Source organism: Chrysemys picta, chromosome 2, assembly GCF_011386835.1.
Source record: "Chrysemys picta bellii isolate R12L10 chromosome 2, ASM1138683v2, whole genome shotgun sequence".
Taxonomy (NCBI): Eukaryota; Metazoa; Chordata; order Testudines; family Emydidae; genus Chrysemys; species Chrysemys picta.
Genome location: NC_088792.1, coordinates 186773499 through 186790724, shown reverse-complemented (window position 1 = coordinate 186790724; position 17226 = coordinate 186773499). Strand labels below are relative to the sequence as shown.

The 17226-nt window shown below is 42.5% G+C and overlaps 1 protein-coding gene across 3 annotated transcripts; it reads left to right on the top strand.

Moving 5' to 3' along the window:
- The first annotated feature begins 1010 nt into the window (after positions 1–1010).
- On the top strand, positions 1011–17226 carry C2H6orf62 (chromosome 2 C6orf62 homolog). Of its 3 annotated transcripts, none has more exons than XM_005281405.5 (5): positions 1011–3130; positions 5083–5259; positions 6006–6131; positions 11203–11337; positions 15919–17226. In XM_005281405.5, the coding sequence occupies exons 1-5, from the start codon at positions 3002–3004 to the stop codon at positions 16042–16044; spliced, it is 693 nt and encodes a 230-aa protein (XP_005281462.1). In that variant the 5' UTR covers positions 1011–3001; the 3' UTR covers positions 16045–17226. The 3 variants fall into 3 exon arrangements, with proteins under 3 accessions (XP_005281462.1, XP_065438062.1, XP_065438060.1); XM_065581990.1 differs by lacking the exon at positions 15919–17226 and adding an exon at positions 14436–14578 and having other exon boundaries at positions 1022–3130; XM_065581988.1 differs by having other exon boundaries at positions 2556–3130; positions 5086–5259.

Sequence of the window (17226 nt, the reverse complement as noted above, 5' to 3'; positions counted from 1 at the left end):
TTATGTAACAGGGGATCCTTAATTCTGTGCAGCAGCCGTGTTAGTCTGTATCCGCAAAAAGAACAGGAGTACTTGTGGCACCTTAGAGACTAACAAATTTATTAGAGCATAAGCTTTCGTGGGCTACTGCATCCGAAGAAGTGGGCAGTAGCCCACGAAAGCTTATGCTCTAATAAATTTGTTAGTCTCTAAGGTGCCACAAGTACTCCTGTTCTTAATACTGTGCGTTTTTTATAGTGGTACAAGGGAGGGTGGGTATGGAAAAGTTACCAAAAAAAGTGTTATGTAATTTATGGACAGCCCCTTCCTCCACGCTACCCTATGCTCTTGGAGCCACAGCCCAGTACTAGGTGTCTCCCCGGCCTTGGCTGCCAGGATCTCAGCGCCACTGACTGCAGTTTGCCCTTTAACTCTTGTGTACAGCTGCCGGACCGCCCTGAGCGATGCGCAACGACATGGGGCCGCCTCCCCCCACGCCTGGCTCTCTGCGGGCGGAGGATGCCGCGGCCGCCGTCTGGGCGCGCGGCACTGTGGGGCGGGAAGGCGGGGGGATGCTAACCCTACCCTGGGCCCCAGCGATTGAAGGCAACGCCCGGAGCCCCGCCCAGAGCCAAGGGCGGGGCATGGGGCGAGACCGAGACGCCCCGCTCCCCTCCCCCTCGTGTCCCTGTTGGGGGAGGGGCAGCGTGGGTCAGATTGAGCAACTCCATCCGGGTCCCCGAGCGGGAAGCAGCGGCGATGGCTGCGGGTCACGTGCGTCGCTAGAGCCCTGTGACCTGCGCTGAACTGGGGGGGGACCCGGGTTCCGTACCGTAAAGCGATGCACAGCCTTCCCTCCCCCTCCCCCGCTTTCCCTGTCACGTGCGTGGCATAAGCTGGCTCTTCCCCCCTGCCAAAGGCACCACTAGCTTGGCCGCTACGGTGGGCTCACTGCTGGGTCTTAGGCTCACGCCCCCCCGCAGAGATGGGAGATGGTACGTGCCAGCAGAGCGCGCTTGCGCAGTGAGTCCGGGCGGCGTCTGGTCTCTGACTCGGGCAGGCGCTGCCATTTTAAGTTGTTTGTTCTCGCTCCGTCCTGTCGCTGCCAGTCGCTCCCGGGCCTCAGAGGCGCCTCCGCTCTCGCCGCCGCTGAGAGGAAACGCCGGGGCCGCCTGGGCGGTGCGAGGTTTCCCCACGCACCCGCCGCCGGGACCCGCCGCCATCGCCTGGTCTTCTCCGTAGGAGCCGCTAGCGCAGGGACCCGGCCTCCTCCTCCCTCCTCCGCTGCCGCCTCCGCCACCATTTCCCCTCCCCCGGCACCGGGGCGCTGAGCTAGACTATGGGGACCACGCTGGGGCTGAGCAGCGGCAGAGCGGGCGGCCCGGTCACCGTGTCCAGTGCAGCAGGGATGGGGGGGCTCGGCGACTTCGTGGCTTTATCTTGACATGGCTCCTGCCCGTGCTGCTAGCAGCGCCGCCGCCTCCACTGCTCCTCCTGCGCCCGCCGGCTGCGGGTAGCGAGCGGGCCTCGGTTTCTGCCTGAGTCTCTCCGTCTCCTGCTTGGGGGGGATTTGGGGGTGTTTTTTTGAGAGGGGAGGAAAAAATCGGTGGGTTTCTTTAACCTAGTCCGACGACTTTATTTTGGGTTAAAACCCTTTTAAAAGCCCCAACCCCCTGGAGAAAAAATGGCTGGAGTGAGGCAAAAATAACCTTAAAAGGGTGGTTTTTTGTTTTTGTTTTTGTTTTTTTGTGTGCAAAAAATCTGCCACCAAATTTTCAAAATAAACGGGGGGAAATTGGTAAAAATTTGCACCTCCCCCCACCCCCCAAATCTGTTTTTAAAACAACCCACCGGCCTCTCCATGTCTGTAAAGTCGCTACCATGAAGTGAGAGGGGGAACCCCAGGCCACTGAGTCGGTGCCTCGCTGCCCTGGGCACAGGCCGCCCGCCGCCGCCTTGTGTAGGGAGAGGCCCAAGGGGAAGTGAAAAGCATCGGCCATGCCTAGCCCCAGCTAAATCGGGCTCCCTGCGGAGCGCAGCGGCAGAGAGAGGAGGATCCCCGGGGGATCAGCAGCCCAGGGAGACTGTGGGGTGTTGGGGAATGTAGGACTCTCACCCCGAGGGGTGGGGAGAGTCGGGACCGAGGTATCAAGTCGTGTTTGAGTCTCTAGGTGAGAGAATATTGTCCCTTCGACCACACCCACCCCTCATCTATGGCCATCATGATCCCTCTTCTCCTTGGTAGCGGCAGCCTTAGGGCGATGATGTGCCTGATGATGAGCAGGATGAAATTAGAAATGACTCCGCTGTTTTTCCTCTTTGCTCTTCTGCAAACCAGCGCCGTGTTATTTGTAGTTGATGATTTTGTTGGCAGGGAAATCTCGTACCTCCCGGGACGTGCACTCCTCTTCCTCTGCACTCTCTTCTCTGCTCTCCATCAAGTGTAATAATCCTAAAAAAAAAAAAAAAAGGGGGAACATAGCAATAGTGGAAATCTGAGAATAATAATCAGCAGAGTCATGAATCTGGCTGGGGTAAAACGCAATTTGTAATTTGTTTTTTATATATATATTTTTCTTTTCTTTTTTTTTTTGTAAGCAAGGCAAAAATAACCCCACATGGATTGGGCTTGTGCCAGTTGCTTTTTATTGTACACATAAATCGTGATAAGATTTTTTTTTTCCTTTTCATTCTCACCCACTTATTTGTGTGGTTAAACTCTTCACACAAGCATATTTTCTTCAGAATTTTTAGGTTTTGTTTTTTCTTGGTACTGTTGCAGAATCGCCTCTTGTCCAATCATGGTTGGACGATTACATATTTTGTTTCTTGACCCCTCTAATGTGATAGCGTCATAAAATATTACCTGAGGTGCGTTTTTTTGGGTTACATTCGCGTTTTATCTATTCAGTCGTATTAGCGGGGATAAAATGACTTGTTTCTGTTGTACTTGAGTCTTATGAAAAAGTGCCCATAGTTTAGTGACAGTTTCCAAAGGCTTTAGTACCACCTGTGTTACAAAATGGGGGACCCAAACTCCCGGAAGAAACAAGCTCTGAACAGACTTCGAGCTCAGCTTAGAAAGAAAAAAGAATCTTTAGCTGACCAGTTTGATTTCAAGATGTATATTGCCTTTGTATTCAAGGACAAGGTAACTTCATTTTAAAATCTTTTTTGTCTTGTCTGTTACCATAGGATTTCAACTCTAACGGTTAACAGTTATTTTGCAAAATGATCGAAGGTCAAAAATGAAATTTAAAATCCATTTGTCACCATACTGTCTTAAAGTTTGCCTTTAAGTGACTCTGGCTTTCATTTGTCATGTGCTTGCACAGGCTTGTAACATAATGGTTGCAAGCTCATCATTGGGACACTTGCATCCAAATAAATCTTTTCCCAGAGTGGGAGGGAATTAAAAAGTAAAGTATGTAACTTGTCTATGAAGCCTAATTTGGGGCCTGAATCAGATGCTAATGTGCTTATGAGAGTCACAGTTGTGACGGAGAATTGGCTGCAACAGCTACTGAAGTTATCACCTTTATCAGATTAAAACAGAAGTTGGTTGTGACTTCCTTTTAAAACACCTCTTGAAATGGTACAAATGTGCATGGATATCTGAAGCTGCCGCTGTCATTCTTGAAAACAAGTTTTTATTTGTTTGGCTGCAGTGAACAGAACTTCTGGATGTTGTCATGTTTGTCCTTGGATAACTCATCTATACCTGCATTTGTATCTTCAATGTGGGTTCTGTCTAACTGTTGGCAGCTATTTTTTCACTTTAATATTTGTAAAACTCTTTGGTTCACTTAGAATTAGATTGAATTTCTAGGATAATTCATTAAATTTAAACTAGTTTGACGTACTAAACTAGGATGAAAACTTTTAACTACTGCAGTATGTGTTTATTCCAGGAATGAGGGAGGAGGCTATATTCCAGAATGTGATGCTAAGAAATTGAGCAGACTTAAGACACATTTTTTAGGCCATGTCTACACTAGCACTTAAGTCGGCAATACTTTTGGTGCTCAGAGGTGTGGAAAAACAACCCCCCACCCCCGAGCGACATAAGTTTTGCTGGCATAAGCGCTCATGTGCACAGCACTGTGTTGGTGTGGTGGGAGACGCTCTCTCTGTCGTCATCGTAACAGGGCTACACGAGGGATCTTACAGCAGCACAACTGTATCGATGCTGCTTGTAAGAGTAGACATGGCCTTAATCTGCAGTTACTTTCTGAAAGCTCCTTCCCTGAACTCCTTGAGATGGTGTTGACAAGCCTCTAGCTCTGAATCTAACTCCAGTTTTGTGAGAGTGATACCCATCCATGGCAAATAGTATTCAGAGTTTGTCTAGTGATGATGGATATGCAGGTCTCCCCTGTTCTTCCTGGACAAATTCTACACTACCACCTGCTTCAGTATAATGTGTTGCTTAGGGGTGTGAATAATCCATACACATGAGCGAGTTAAGTTACACTAAGTCAGTGGGAGAACTTCTCCTGCGACATAGCTCCTATCCCTCATGGAGGTGGAGTAATTAAGTTGACAGGAGAGCTCTGTCTGGCTTATACTGCAGACGCACACTGTAGCACTTCTAGTGTGGACTCACCCTTAAAATTGTTCCCAAATTGGATCTGCTTCCCTTCTACTGATAGTGGAGTTCTTTTAGTAGGGGGAAAGAGACGCTTAAATTTCCATTTGTTGGAAATTGACAACTTTACAGATGTGAAATGCCTTTGATTAACTTGGTTCACCAGCAGAAATCTCTATCTAGAGCTGTTGCCAAGACCTCAGCTGTCAAATTTTGACAAAGTTCCAGTCCTATCAATGCTTGTGCATGTGTTTAACTTGAAGCATGTGTGTAAAAAAGCTTTTGTGGGGATTGGGGCCTGTCTAATAGAGCTCTTTGACTTATTCTCAGTCTTGAAGAGTTTTACAAACAACTTAAGACTGAGTTATGACTCCAAGATGCACCACTAATGCAGTGCTTAAGCAACACTAGCACTGAGGGGAAAACATGCAGGCTTTGAAATGTTGTTATAATCACAAACTGCTTGGAAAAAGGATAGAGCCCTAATGTGACTACTGTTTTTTTTCTTTTTTTAGAAGAAGAAGTCAGCACTTTTTGAAGTGTCTGAAGTGATACCAGTCATGACCAATAATTATGAAGAAAATATCCTGAAAGGTGTGCGGGATTCCAGCTATTCCTTGGAAAGTTCCATAGAGCTTCTACAGAAGGATGTAGTACAGCTTCATGCACCCCGCTACCAGTCTATGCGCAGGGTAAAGTTATTCCTTAAACTTACTAGTTCTTGGCCTGAATTCTGAACAATTGTGAGCTGTTCTTACAAATCCTGGGCCCAATCCTGCATTTCTCCAGTCTTTTTTTGAACTAGAATTTTGGGTACATAAAGAATGGTGAATTATGGGTACAGGTTGGGGGCTGAACTGAGATGTGGCACGTGCTTATCCTGGAATCAGATTTACTTGTGTATTTGTGTAATTACTGAAACTCTCCATTTGTACTTGAATGGGACAGATTATATATTTAGAAATTTGAAAGTTCTTCCTGCCAGCCTTGTCCTCTTCTAGTGGGCAAATATTAATCTTCAAAAAGCAGTATTTTTGTGGGATGGCTAAATGCTTATTCCATTTTTAAATTAATATTGAAATGAATGACTCAGATAATCCATGAAAAAATTATAATCTTCTTTGAGATTAGAAGTTGCAAAAGGAGGAACTGTTATGTAACACTTACTTTGCAGTAGCATGTAAAAAAGCCAACTAGGTCTCCATGCTAGCTCTTGTGCACACAGAAAATTTCTCCCAGTTCTTGTCCCAAAGCATTTGCTTTCTCAGACTAGACATAACAGGTAGATCAGATAAACTAGTGGGTTAGGATGGAAGAATGTGGAGACAAATTTAAGAATTGTGAACATTGTTACTTTATGTAAAAGTGAATATCTGCTCTTGCATTGATCATGCTGTAAGAGTAATTTACAAGTGATCCACTCAACTCCTTCTTGCAGGATGTAATTGGCTGTACCCAAGAGATGGACTTCATTCTTTGGCCTCGGAATGATATTGAGAAGATAGTCTGTCTCCTGTTTTCTCGGTGGAAGGGATCTGATGATGAGCCCTATAGGCCTGTTCAGGTATTTTGTAAATTTAAAAAAAAAACCAGTAACTTATTTGAAATGTTAAGATTTTAATATTTCCTGTGAAATACCAACTTGTTCCTTAGGCTCTTTGTAGCAGTGTATAGTGAGCTCCTGCCAATTTAATGCTATTACAAACATAATGCAGGAGAAGTCATAGCAGCTAGGTGAATGTGCAAGCAGCTTCAGCTTGCCATAGGATATGAGAGAGGATTTTTAGTTCAAGTATTGTCAAACTACTCCTCTTTGGTCCTGAGCTTGTGCTCATTGAAGTCCATGGTAAAGCTCCTATTGACTTCAGTGATGCAGGATCAGGCCTTTACTTAGCATAAATATATTCTCTTTTGAACTAGAATGATAGTGAGCATGTTGTACATGTTGCTTGTATATTAATTTTCATAACCAATAAATTGGTGTCAGGATACTAGTGATAGCTTATAAATGCTTGAGAATTTATTGGCCACTTCTGTTGTTACAAAGCAGCTAAAATATTGAATGCATACTTTCTTTTGTTACACATACTAAAAGTCTCATAGACTTTAAGGTCAGAAGGGACCATTATGATCATCTAGTCTGACCTCCCGCATGATGCAGGCCACAAAAGCTGACCCACCCCCTTTCCCTTAGCTCAGCTGTTGAAGTCCCCAAATCCTGTGATTTAAAGACTTCAAGTCACAGAGAATCCTCCAGCTAGCGACCCCCACTCCATGCTGCGGAGGAAGGCGAAAAACCTCCAGGGCCTCTGCCAGTCTACCTTGGAGGAAAATTCCTTCCCGACCCCAAATATGGCAATCAGTAGAACCCCGAGCATGCAGGCAAGATTCTCCAGCCAGACCCTCATTGACCATTGATACTATTTACCAGCGATGGCACTTTGTTGACTAATTGACTAAAATCACATTATCCCATCAAACCATTCCCTCCATAAACTTATCTAGCTTAATCTTAAAGCCAGAGAGGTCTTTCGCCCCCACTGTTTCCCTTGGAAGGCTGTTCCAAAATTTCACCCCTCTGATGGTTAGAAACCTTCGTCTAATTTCAAGCCTAAACTTCCCCACGGCCAGTTTATATCCATTCGTCTGCCAATACCACTATTAGAATCTGAAAGATATGCAATTTCAACTTTTGTGAATGTTAGAAGATGCAGAAACTGGAATTGGACATTCCTGTTTTCAGTACAATCCAAACTTGATTACTTCAACCTTTTTTAGATAATGAAAGTTCCCCTGATAAATGGAATTGTTAATGTTTGATAAATGGAAGAGGGGAGCGACTAAAGTTTAGATGCTAGTGCTCTTTCATTTCTTGGCTTGAAGTTAATGAGTTATTATATACATGTTTCACAGCCAGCCTTAGCTTATTACATTCAGATATTGAAAATACTTTATGCTCTCTGCTCCTTGCTATTGCGTAACAGGCAATAAGCAATTCCAAGTGTTGTGCTGCCATCAGTGATGCAAAGGTATTCTAACAAAACAAGATGAAGTTCCTGTTAGACACTGGGTTGAAATGGAACCTTTTGTCTAAATTTTTTAATGTGTCTGTGTTATGGTTAACACCTACGATGTCTGAGTGAGGGACTACATAATTCCTTGAGTTTACTAACTTCTTTGTCAATACTTTTAAGTGTACAGTCAGCATCACTTCCCGTTTGTGTTTCATAAATAAGCTGAGTGAGAACCAAAAGGAAAATTTGATTGTAAAGCTGCAAACTGGAAAGGAAAGCCAGCAGAGTATCTGAAACTGCTTGCAACTCCACTTTTTATTTAAGCAGCCAGCTGTCTTAATTTCCGCTACACTTGAGACACCAGAGAGCAAGATTAGTGTTTCCTAACGAAAAGCGAACAAACTTTGCACAGATCTCACTTCAGGCTTCGAGTTAAAGAGTTAAATATACCATTCTTTTCTATAAAATCTAAATACTCTTAGATTTGGAAAACAGTGATAAGGAAAACAGTGTATGCTTTACTGTGCAGCATACATAATAGCCACTAGTTTTCTGCAAAAATAAGTTTTTTTTTTTTTTTTTTTTTTTTTTTTTTTTTTTTTTAGAATTCTACTCAGTATATTCTTAAAACTGAATGCATCTGCAACTAAGGGCTTGGCTACACTTGCGAGTTAACAGTGCAATAAAGGAGCCCCGGACACACTAGCTCACTACCTGTCCACACTGTCAAGGCACGTAGAGTGCTCTGACTCTGCAGCTACAGCGTTGCTGGTACTCCACCTCAGCGAGTGGAATAAGGTTTGCTGCGCCTCCGCTGGAGTGCCGCGGCACCAGTGTGAACAAGGTGTTGCATTACTGCGCTCTGATTGACCCCCGGAAACATCCCATAATCTCCTTAAGTCAAATGGCCACTCTTCCTTGTCATTGTTTTGAACTTGCTGTAGAAATGCGGATATGCCCTTTCAAAGCTCAGTTTTTGACAGCTGGCTGCTTATCTGCTCCGGGACAAAGAAATGCTGCTTGCTTTGAGTGAGTGAGAGAGGCGGGGGTGGGTGGGGAGGGAGATCTGCTGTCTGAACTTACAAGACAGCATGCGGACATGCTCTCAGCCCCCCAAAAACCCACTCTCTCTCCCTCCACATACACACAACACACTCCCTGTCACACTCCACTCCACCCCACCCCCTGCATTTGAAAAGCACATTGCAGCCACCTGCATGCTGGGATTGCTACCACAATGCACTGCTCTTTGTGGCTTTGGAAGAGCTGCTAATGTGGCCGCCAGTGCGCTTCCAGCTGAGAGTGTAAACACTTGGCAGCATTTTCCCTGCTGCGGTCTCTGAAGGTTGGTTTAACTCCCAGTGCTCTACAACTGCAAGTGTAGCCATGCCCTAAAAGTGAACTGCCGAGAAAAGTGCTTGTGCCCTGTAATGCTGCTTAACAATGTGTAAATTGTCTAAAGTCTAAGCTTCTATTTTACTTGACAAATACCATGACATTTCATGATAGTGAGGGATGTGCCCCATGAAGACTTCGATCCAGTTTTTAACTGGCCCACTCACAATGAGTAGAATCATAAGTTGCTGCTTTCCTAGCTCTCGGTTGAAGGGGAGATGTTGAATATATTTCTTGACATCTCCCAGATGTCTATAAAATTTCTCTCTTGCAGCAGAATACTCAAATATCCCCGTCTTCCTCAATTGAGGGTTGGGAAAGTTGCTCAGGTGTCAAATTATCCAAGTCACTACCCTGTCAGTTTTTCACCTACAGCAAACCAAAAAAGCCCAAGGAGGGCAAGGACTTAGTTTAACTTTTTTTAACAGCATTGACAAGCCTTGGAAGAAGTTGTCTGCTCTACAATGTATAAGTGACCCTTTGCTATGCAAGTCACCTTCAAAAGGGTGCTGGCATGGTTTGTTTTTTGTTTTTTAAACTACTTGGGATATGTGTGGTGTGGTTTTTTGTTTTGTTTTTTTTGTGGGTTTTTTTTGTTTAAACGACTTAGATTTTGTTACTTTATAAAACTTCTAGGGATCTATTAGAACTTAAATTAATTTTTTAATGCATCCTAAATGCACAAATAGTGCTAGTGCATGAGAATCAGAAAGTGAAGTACTGTAAGCACTATTTTTCTTGTCTAAGCTGAGTAAATGCGCAAAAACAAACAAAGAAACAAAAAAAAACCTGGCTTTGAGAATGTAACTACTAAAGTAGCAGTTTTAGTAGTTCAGGGTGTAAAAAGAAATCTGTTTTTGTTAAAATGTTTCTTAATTTGACAGCCTCTAAAGCAATGCTAATGTCTCTTGCATTTGTAAATAGTTCTTCCATTCTTGATGTAATTTGATGCCCTTGAAATTGGTAATTTTTATCCATACTCTCTTACTAGCTACACACTGCAAAAAGTCTAACTCTTAAGGTCTGGTGTAAGCAGACTTGCACAACTTTAGCTATATGTGCATGTTTAAACTAGGGTTACCATATTTCAACAATCAAAAAAGAGGACATGGGGTGCTGCCCTAGCCCCACCCCAGCCCTGCCCCCTCCCACTTCCCACCTCATTCAGAATCCCCCTAACTGCCCCCCAGGACCCCACCCCCTATCTGGCTCCCTGCTCCTTGTCCCCTGACTGCCCCAACCGCTCTCTACACCCCCTTCTCCCGACAGCCCCCCCAGAACCCCCGACCAATCTAACCCCCCCGTTCCCTGTCCCTTGCCTGCCCCCCCCCCAACCAGGCCGAGGGAGAGCTGTGGGCTCCACGTGCAGCCAAACAAATAAGGCGCTGCTTTGTGGGGGAGGAGGGAGCGGGGGAGGGACTCTGGCTGCTAGAGGACCCAGTGGCTGCGAACGGCTTTCAATCAGGCACAGCCGTCCAATCAGCCGTGCCGCACTCTGCATGAAGGGAAGGGGGAAATCCTGGCCATTTCTACCTTATTAGAAATCCCTCCCGGACAGCCATTTAAAGCTAAAAAAGCCGGACATGTCCGGGGAAACCCGGATGGATGGTAAGCCTAGTTTAAACTGATATAGCTAAATGGGTGCAAGTTTGCTCAGATAAAGTTAAGGAGCAACACTCATCAAGCAAGATAATTAATCCATTTGGAGTTCTTACAAGGATACAGTTAATTTGAAAGTCAATTTCAAACCGATATTTTTAGGTACTACACACTTGGCCTACAGTTGCATTGTCATTTTTTATCAATTGAACTTCAACTTTTTAAAATATTTTTCTCTCTTCTCCCCCCCCTTCATAATTGACACCCATATTTCAGGAAAAACTGACAATACTCTGAAGTGCTGTCAGGTGTGCAAAATAAATAAACCTAGAGCTTTTTTTTGTTTGTTATAATAATGCAGCTTGCTCATGTGCCTCCGCACTGCTTACGTCTCTGTCCAGTAGCAGAATGAAATGTACCTCTCTGGTCACGTTCTCCACTGTTTACAAACCTAATGAGCAGCAGTAAAACTGATCATAGTGTCTCTTCCCCCAAGCTTAAATCTGAGCAGTAGAGAGGGATCAGCTCTGGATTTTATGAGTCTGAACCTACTCAGATCAAACACAGAATGTTAGTAATTTAATGTGGTAAGCTTTGTTTGTAAACACTGCCTTTATTCCTGTACAGGCCAAGTTTGAATTTCATCATGGTGACTATGAAAAACAGTTTCTGCATGTTCTGAGCCGAAAGGACAAGACTGGAATTGTTATCAACAATCCTAACCAGTCAGTGTTTCTCTTCATTGACAGACAGCACTTGCAGGTAAATTTGTCCTCTTCACACTTTTCAGAGCATAGTTTTAAGGACCTGGAATATTAAGTCTTAGCTTATGAGACAACACTTTATCCTTTTGTAAGCACATGAAAGGAGAATAATTGTCCAAGGGTTTATAAGTGATCTAGTTGTAAGTATTTAATTATTTAAGTTTACATGAACAAAATTGCCGTGGTCGTATGCTTGCTATTATGTGGTGGTACAACAAACCACCATTCTGAAGACTTAAAGATGCAACAACTGGATGTAAGCAAAAAATGTTGCCAAATAAGATTGATTCAGGGCTTTTTTGTTCTGGAATCTATTGGAAATAATTGCTAAAACAGATTCCTTATATTTTGAAAAATCAAAGCAATTTTGGCTTAATCCTTTTTGTAGTTTCATTAAGTAACTTAACTCACAACTTACAGTTGGAATGAAGAATTATTGGAAGAACAGTTCAGTGGTTTCATAACACTTTCATCTTCTAAACATTGCAGATCTTGTCGAAGACTTAATTCTTATACATACAAAATGGTCATTGTCAAAAATCCCTCCTACTCAGGCCAATGATCAGTCAGAGGCCTATTTGGAGCCCTGCCATGTTTCTCATATCAAACTACAGAAACATCTCCATTAGACAGGAATAGTATCCTAAATAGCATCCTCTTTTAAAACATCTAACTATTTTCAAGGCGCTCAATTGCCTGAATTCCTAGAATCCTAGAACTAGAAAGGACCTCAGTCTTCTAGTCCACTCCCCTGCACTCAAGACAGGACTAAGTATTATCTAGACCAGTGGTTCTCAACACATAGGCTGCATGCGGCCCAGTCATCACATAACTGCAGCCCATGTGAAATCCTTGGGGCATAAAAGTAGTATATTTTGTGTGGATGTGGCCCACCTAACACAGAACTGCATATACGGTACACAGTGGTAAATGGGTTGAGAACCACTGATCTAGACCATCCCTGACAGGTGTTTGTCTAACCTGCTCTTAAAAATCTCCAATTATGAAGCAGTTTAAAGAAGTTTTACCTAATGTCCAACCTAAACTGCCCTTGCTGCAATTTAAGCCCATCGCTTCTTGTCCTATCCTCTGAGGTTAAGGAGAACAATTTTTCTCCCTCCTCGTCCTTGTAATAACTCTTGTATACTTGAAAACTCATGTCCCCCATCAGTCTTCTATTCTCCAGACTAAACAAAACCATTTTTTTTCAATCTTTCCTTATGGGTCATGTTTTCTAGACCTTTAATCATTTTTGTTGCTTTTTGGACTTTCTTCAGTTTGTCGACATCTTTCCTGAAATGTGGCACCCAGAACTTGACACAGTTCTCCAGTTGAGGCTAATCAGTGTGGAGTAGAGCAGAAGAATTATTTTTTGTCTTGCTTACAACACCCCTGCTAATGCACCCCCCCCCCCCCAAAAAAATCCCAGAATGAGGTTTTTTTAACATATTTAGCTTATGATCCACTGACCCATTTCACAGTACTCCTTCCTAGGTAGTCATTTCCCATTTTGTATGTGTGCAACTGGTTGTTCCTTCCTAAGTGGAGTACTCTGCATTTGTCCTTACTGAAGAGACTCAGTGTACATATAAGATAGACTATAGCTCTGGCGTGAGAGCCACGGTTGACAACTTTTGCTCCTGTGGCACAGTGGAACACTGTCTCTACAATAAGGGTAAAGCTAGGTTGTTTAGGAGACTGACCTTTGTCTGGAGCTGGCCCAAGACTGGAATGTGCTCTTTAAGGACCATTACAAACCTCACCACCTTAAGTAGCTTGAACTTGGAGAAGTTCTTTGACTTTGCTTTCTCTAGTATACACATGTATTTGAAAATTGCTGTGCATGCTTGTCCCCCTGAGGAGAAGATGAGAACAAACATATGACATGTTAGTCATGCTGCACTGGAAGGCTCTCAGGTTCTTATACCATGCTCACTAGTATCTATGTAGAACTGAATCTGTCTTCCATTGCAACAGCCCCCATTCTTGCAGGTTTTAAAACTGATCATTTTGTCCAAAAGCTAGGTAATGAGCTTTTTAACAATTTTTTTGAACAGCAACAGTTAAAAGTAGGATTACTATTGCTGGAGAAGGACAATACCTTCCACAATTAGTTATGTTAGCTATAGACTGAAGAAATTGCTAAATCAAACTAATCACTAAGTTTATATTTTGCCATTTATGTTAACTTACCTAGAAGCAAGAGTTAGTGTTAACAAATGGTTGCCATCACAGAATATTGAGACTGTTTTGAGATCAAGTTTTTTCCATACCACTTGTGAGAGTAGATGTCAGGACTTTATATAAGCTGGCAGGGCTTTGGAGCTGTGCTCCGGCTCCGCTCCAGGCAAAAACCTGCTGCTCCGGGCTCCGCTCCAAAGCCCTGTAAACAGGGACAACAAGCTTTGTGGAAACTTAAGTCTTTGCTCACTCAACTCCTCCTTTAGCAGACCCCTTTTTCAGACCAATCCCTTGCTCTAAACCATTATGTAAAACCTCATGGAAGAGGAAGCCAGTGACTGTCTGTCTGATTTCCATATACAGTAGCTAGCACGAAACAGCTAATACAGGTTGCCTCTTCTCTTTCATAAGACTACGATGCTGGACTTGGAAGAGTCTCTAGTTTGAGAAGTAAAATTTCCGTGTGTGTGTGTGTATCTAGTAGCCTAACCTAATTTGTCTCCTCTTCCAACTAATCTAGAGGAGTTTTCACTAAGTTTTCTTCCTTTGCTCACCACACCCTCTTTGATGCAGAATTTCAAGGAAGGGAAGAGTTGCCACCCCCCCCTTCTCTTGGCATCTTTAGCTTTCCAGGCCCTTTCAGGTTTAAGATACCTGGTGTAAGAAAATAATATAACTAGTCATTGACTCACCAGAAGCGTTGCTCAGACCACTGCTTTGCATATGCCCTGCTCAGAAAACAGTAAGGCAAACCCTTTAAATTAGGGCTTCCTCAATGATATAACCTATGCCAGTTTCCTCCACCAATAGTTGGATTGCTGTGATCTGTAACTGCCTTCTTGACTACTAAATCTCTTTTGCCTTTCTTAATGGTATTTCCCTTGCTATCCCAAATATTGTCTTTGGTCAACACAGCGGTGAAGTTGAGGAGGAAAGCGGAGTGTTTCTTGTGTATAGGGAGAGAGATCCCAGCCCAATCTTCCAGTGTTCCAGGAGGCTACTGGTGACTTGCAAATCCCTAATATTGTTCCCCTTTCCCTACAGCAGAAACCATACGTGGAACTTTGAAAATAGATATCAAGTTAGAAATGTATTACATTTAAATGACTAATGCTTGAAACAATTCTGTTTTGTTTTTTAAACTGATCAAACTGGCATAACCATGGCAGGAAAAAAATCCAAATTTAAAGTTAGCGAACAATAGCAAGTACTTTCTTATTGGGTGGCTGCTGCAATAACCTCAAGCAGGGCTGACAATTCAGGATCCAAAGACTTCTAATTTAACTGTAACTCTCATTTGTTCAAATATCAAAAGAGGGCTACCTTTCTAAACTCACTTGTAAAACCTCTGCTGTTCCAAATGTAACTTCTTTTCAGAATTCCCTTGAAATCCTTGGGTTTACCTCAATGTTTCCTAAATAAATACTTATAAATGTTTGGGTTAATTTAAAACAACCAAAGAAAGCTGGTAGTTCTGGACAAGCTCTTCATGCTTTGGACTAGAATCGCAATGCATGACCACATGAGCTACACAAACCCCAAAAGGTTGCAGAAGCCTACCTCTATACCACATCTTACCACCAACTTCTCCCACCCTTAATTTAGAACAGCTTTGTGTAAACGAGGCAAACTCAGCAATCTTGAGGTTGAAAACAGGATCTTATTTTAATAGCTTGTTAAATGCAACTGACAGAACAGGAAGCAAGTACAGTATCTATTTGAAACTATTGGAGGAAATTGGGGAATTCTAATTATCCAAACTGTTTTCTGGCTAGGAAACACTGTAGCTACCACCTTAGTCTCAAAATGCCAAGTGATCTTCAGCAGATCCTGACTACTCATAGTCATGGGGAGCTCAAACAGTGTACCTTAATATTGGGGTATTGATTTGGTACTGAAGCAGAGAATAGTGCTGCCTCTCTATTCTGCATGCTGACCATGACCAGATTATATTCAATTTAGTTTGAGAGCTGAGATCTCAGCCTGAGGAGATGTGGCGGTGTAGTTTCCCCATGTAGAGCTGAATAACTTATTTTTGTATGAAAATATATTCTGGTGAATCTCTTAATTGTTCTAAAGCTAATGTTAAATCTTCACACACTAAGTCTAATTTGTTAGCCCCTCTTTCAAAGACACTATACTACTTGTCAAATTCCACTCATGGTTGTAAAAACTTGTTAAATAGTTTGACATTGTTCAATATTTTGATCAGACTGCATACACAGAAGGGGTTGAAGCAGAGTGGTTATAAGAATCTTTCATTTATTTGTAGGGATTGTTTTGAGTGGGGAAGGGTAAATATTAAACCTGTGCAAATGTAACTTTTTGTTTGACCACATGTTAGGTCTGAACAAACTAAATGCTTTTTTTTTCTTTTCTTCTTTTTTCCCCCTCCCAGACTCCAAAAAACAAAGCTACAATCTTCAAGTTATGCAGCATCTGCCTGTACCTGCCACAGGAACAGCTCACCCACTGGGCGGTTGGTACCATAGAGGATCACCTCCGTCCTTACATGCCAGAGTAGGGTACTGGCCAGCAAAATGGGGAAGATCACAGAATGCAGCAGTGAATTCTCACTTTCCTCACCACTTCATTCTTTCAGAATTTAGAAGAAAATGGACTCATGTTCAGAACACTATACATTGTGAAACTTTATCATCCTGGATTATTTTTTAATCATTTGTATCAGAACTTTACAATTTTTTTAAATGTTTTCTGCATGGACCTTGTGAAAGAGAGGATGCTCTGCATATTTTTGCATTGTGTCAGCATCTTACTAAAATGTGAAATGAAAGGACTGTTGTACACTGAAACAAATGTATCTGAAAGCACAAGGTGATCATTTGGTGGTGGTGTTCCCATTTGTGCTGATCATGCCCCTAACATCTAATGTTAGTCATCAGTATTTGGAGGGTGAGAAGTGAATGTAACGGGTATAAAAGCCTTATAGCTTTGCTGTTAATGATTGTATCAGAGAGCACTATCCTATTCATTCTAATGAACAGAAAAGTGGCTGTTACAATAGAAATGTAAATGTGGGGAAAGAATTCTTATAAGGAAAAAAGCATCTCATTCAGTGTAGGCATTTCTTGCCTTTTTTTATTTTGCTGGGCCATGTTTAAGTTTACTGGCACTTTCACTTTTGGATCTTTCCCCAAGTTGCTGTATAACTGTATAAAAAAAGTATTCTGTTGAGTTGGATACATTTATACAGATTATGAGGCAGACCTGGAGTCTGAAGTAGTTAAAGCAGCTAAAAGTAAAATAGTAGCTGCAGAAACCATGTTCTTGGTAGAGAATTATTTTTTCTTGAGAGTTGAGACTTGTAAACTTGCTGGCGAACTGCAGGAAAATACTGGTTTCTAAAACATTTCTTATGGAAAACCCATTGAGGGTTTTTGAAATAGACGTTATAAAGCAGTTGTGAACTTCACTGTAAAATAGTGTTTGGAGTGTCAAAAGTTGGTTCTGGCAGAACATTTTAAGACTGTGCAATGAAATAAGGAAGACTACTGTATAGTTTTGATGACAAAGAAGGCTTTTGCTTAAGGGTTGAGTACTTTACTGGAGTAAATCTGTATAAGCCTGCTCCCTTTGGGTAAAACTAGTGCTTACCTGTTTAAATTTGTATTTAGCTTTTGTTTGGAATTGGAAAAATTGGAAATTAAATAAATTAGGTGAAAGATGACAATTAATTTTATGCAAA

Coding starts and splice junctions, on each gene's coding strand:
- C2H6orf62 (XM_005281405.5), top strand. CDS start 3,002: ATGGGGGACCCAAACTCCCGGAAGAAACAAGCTCTGAACAGACTTCGA. Junction 3,131..5,082: donor CCTTTGTATTCAAGGACAAG/GTAACTTCATTT, acceptor TTCTTTTTTTAG/AAGAAGAAGTCAGCACTTTT. Junction 5,260..6,005: donor GCTACCAGTCTATGCGCAGG/GTAAAGTTATTC, acceptor TCCTTCTTGCAG/GATGTAATTGGCTGTACCCA.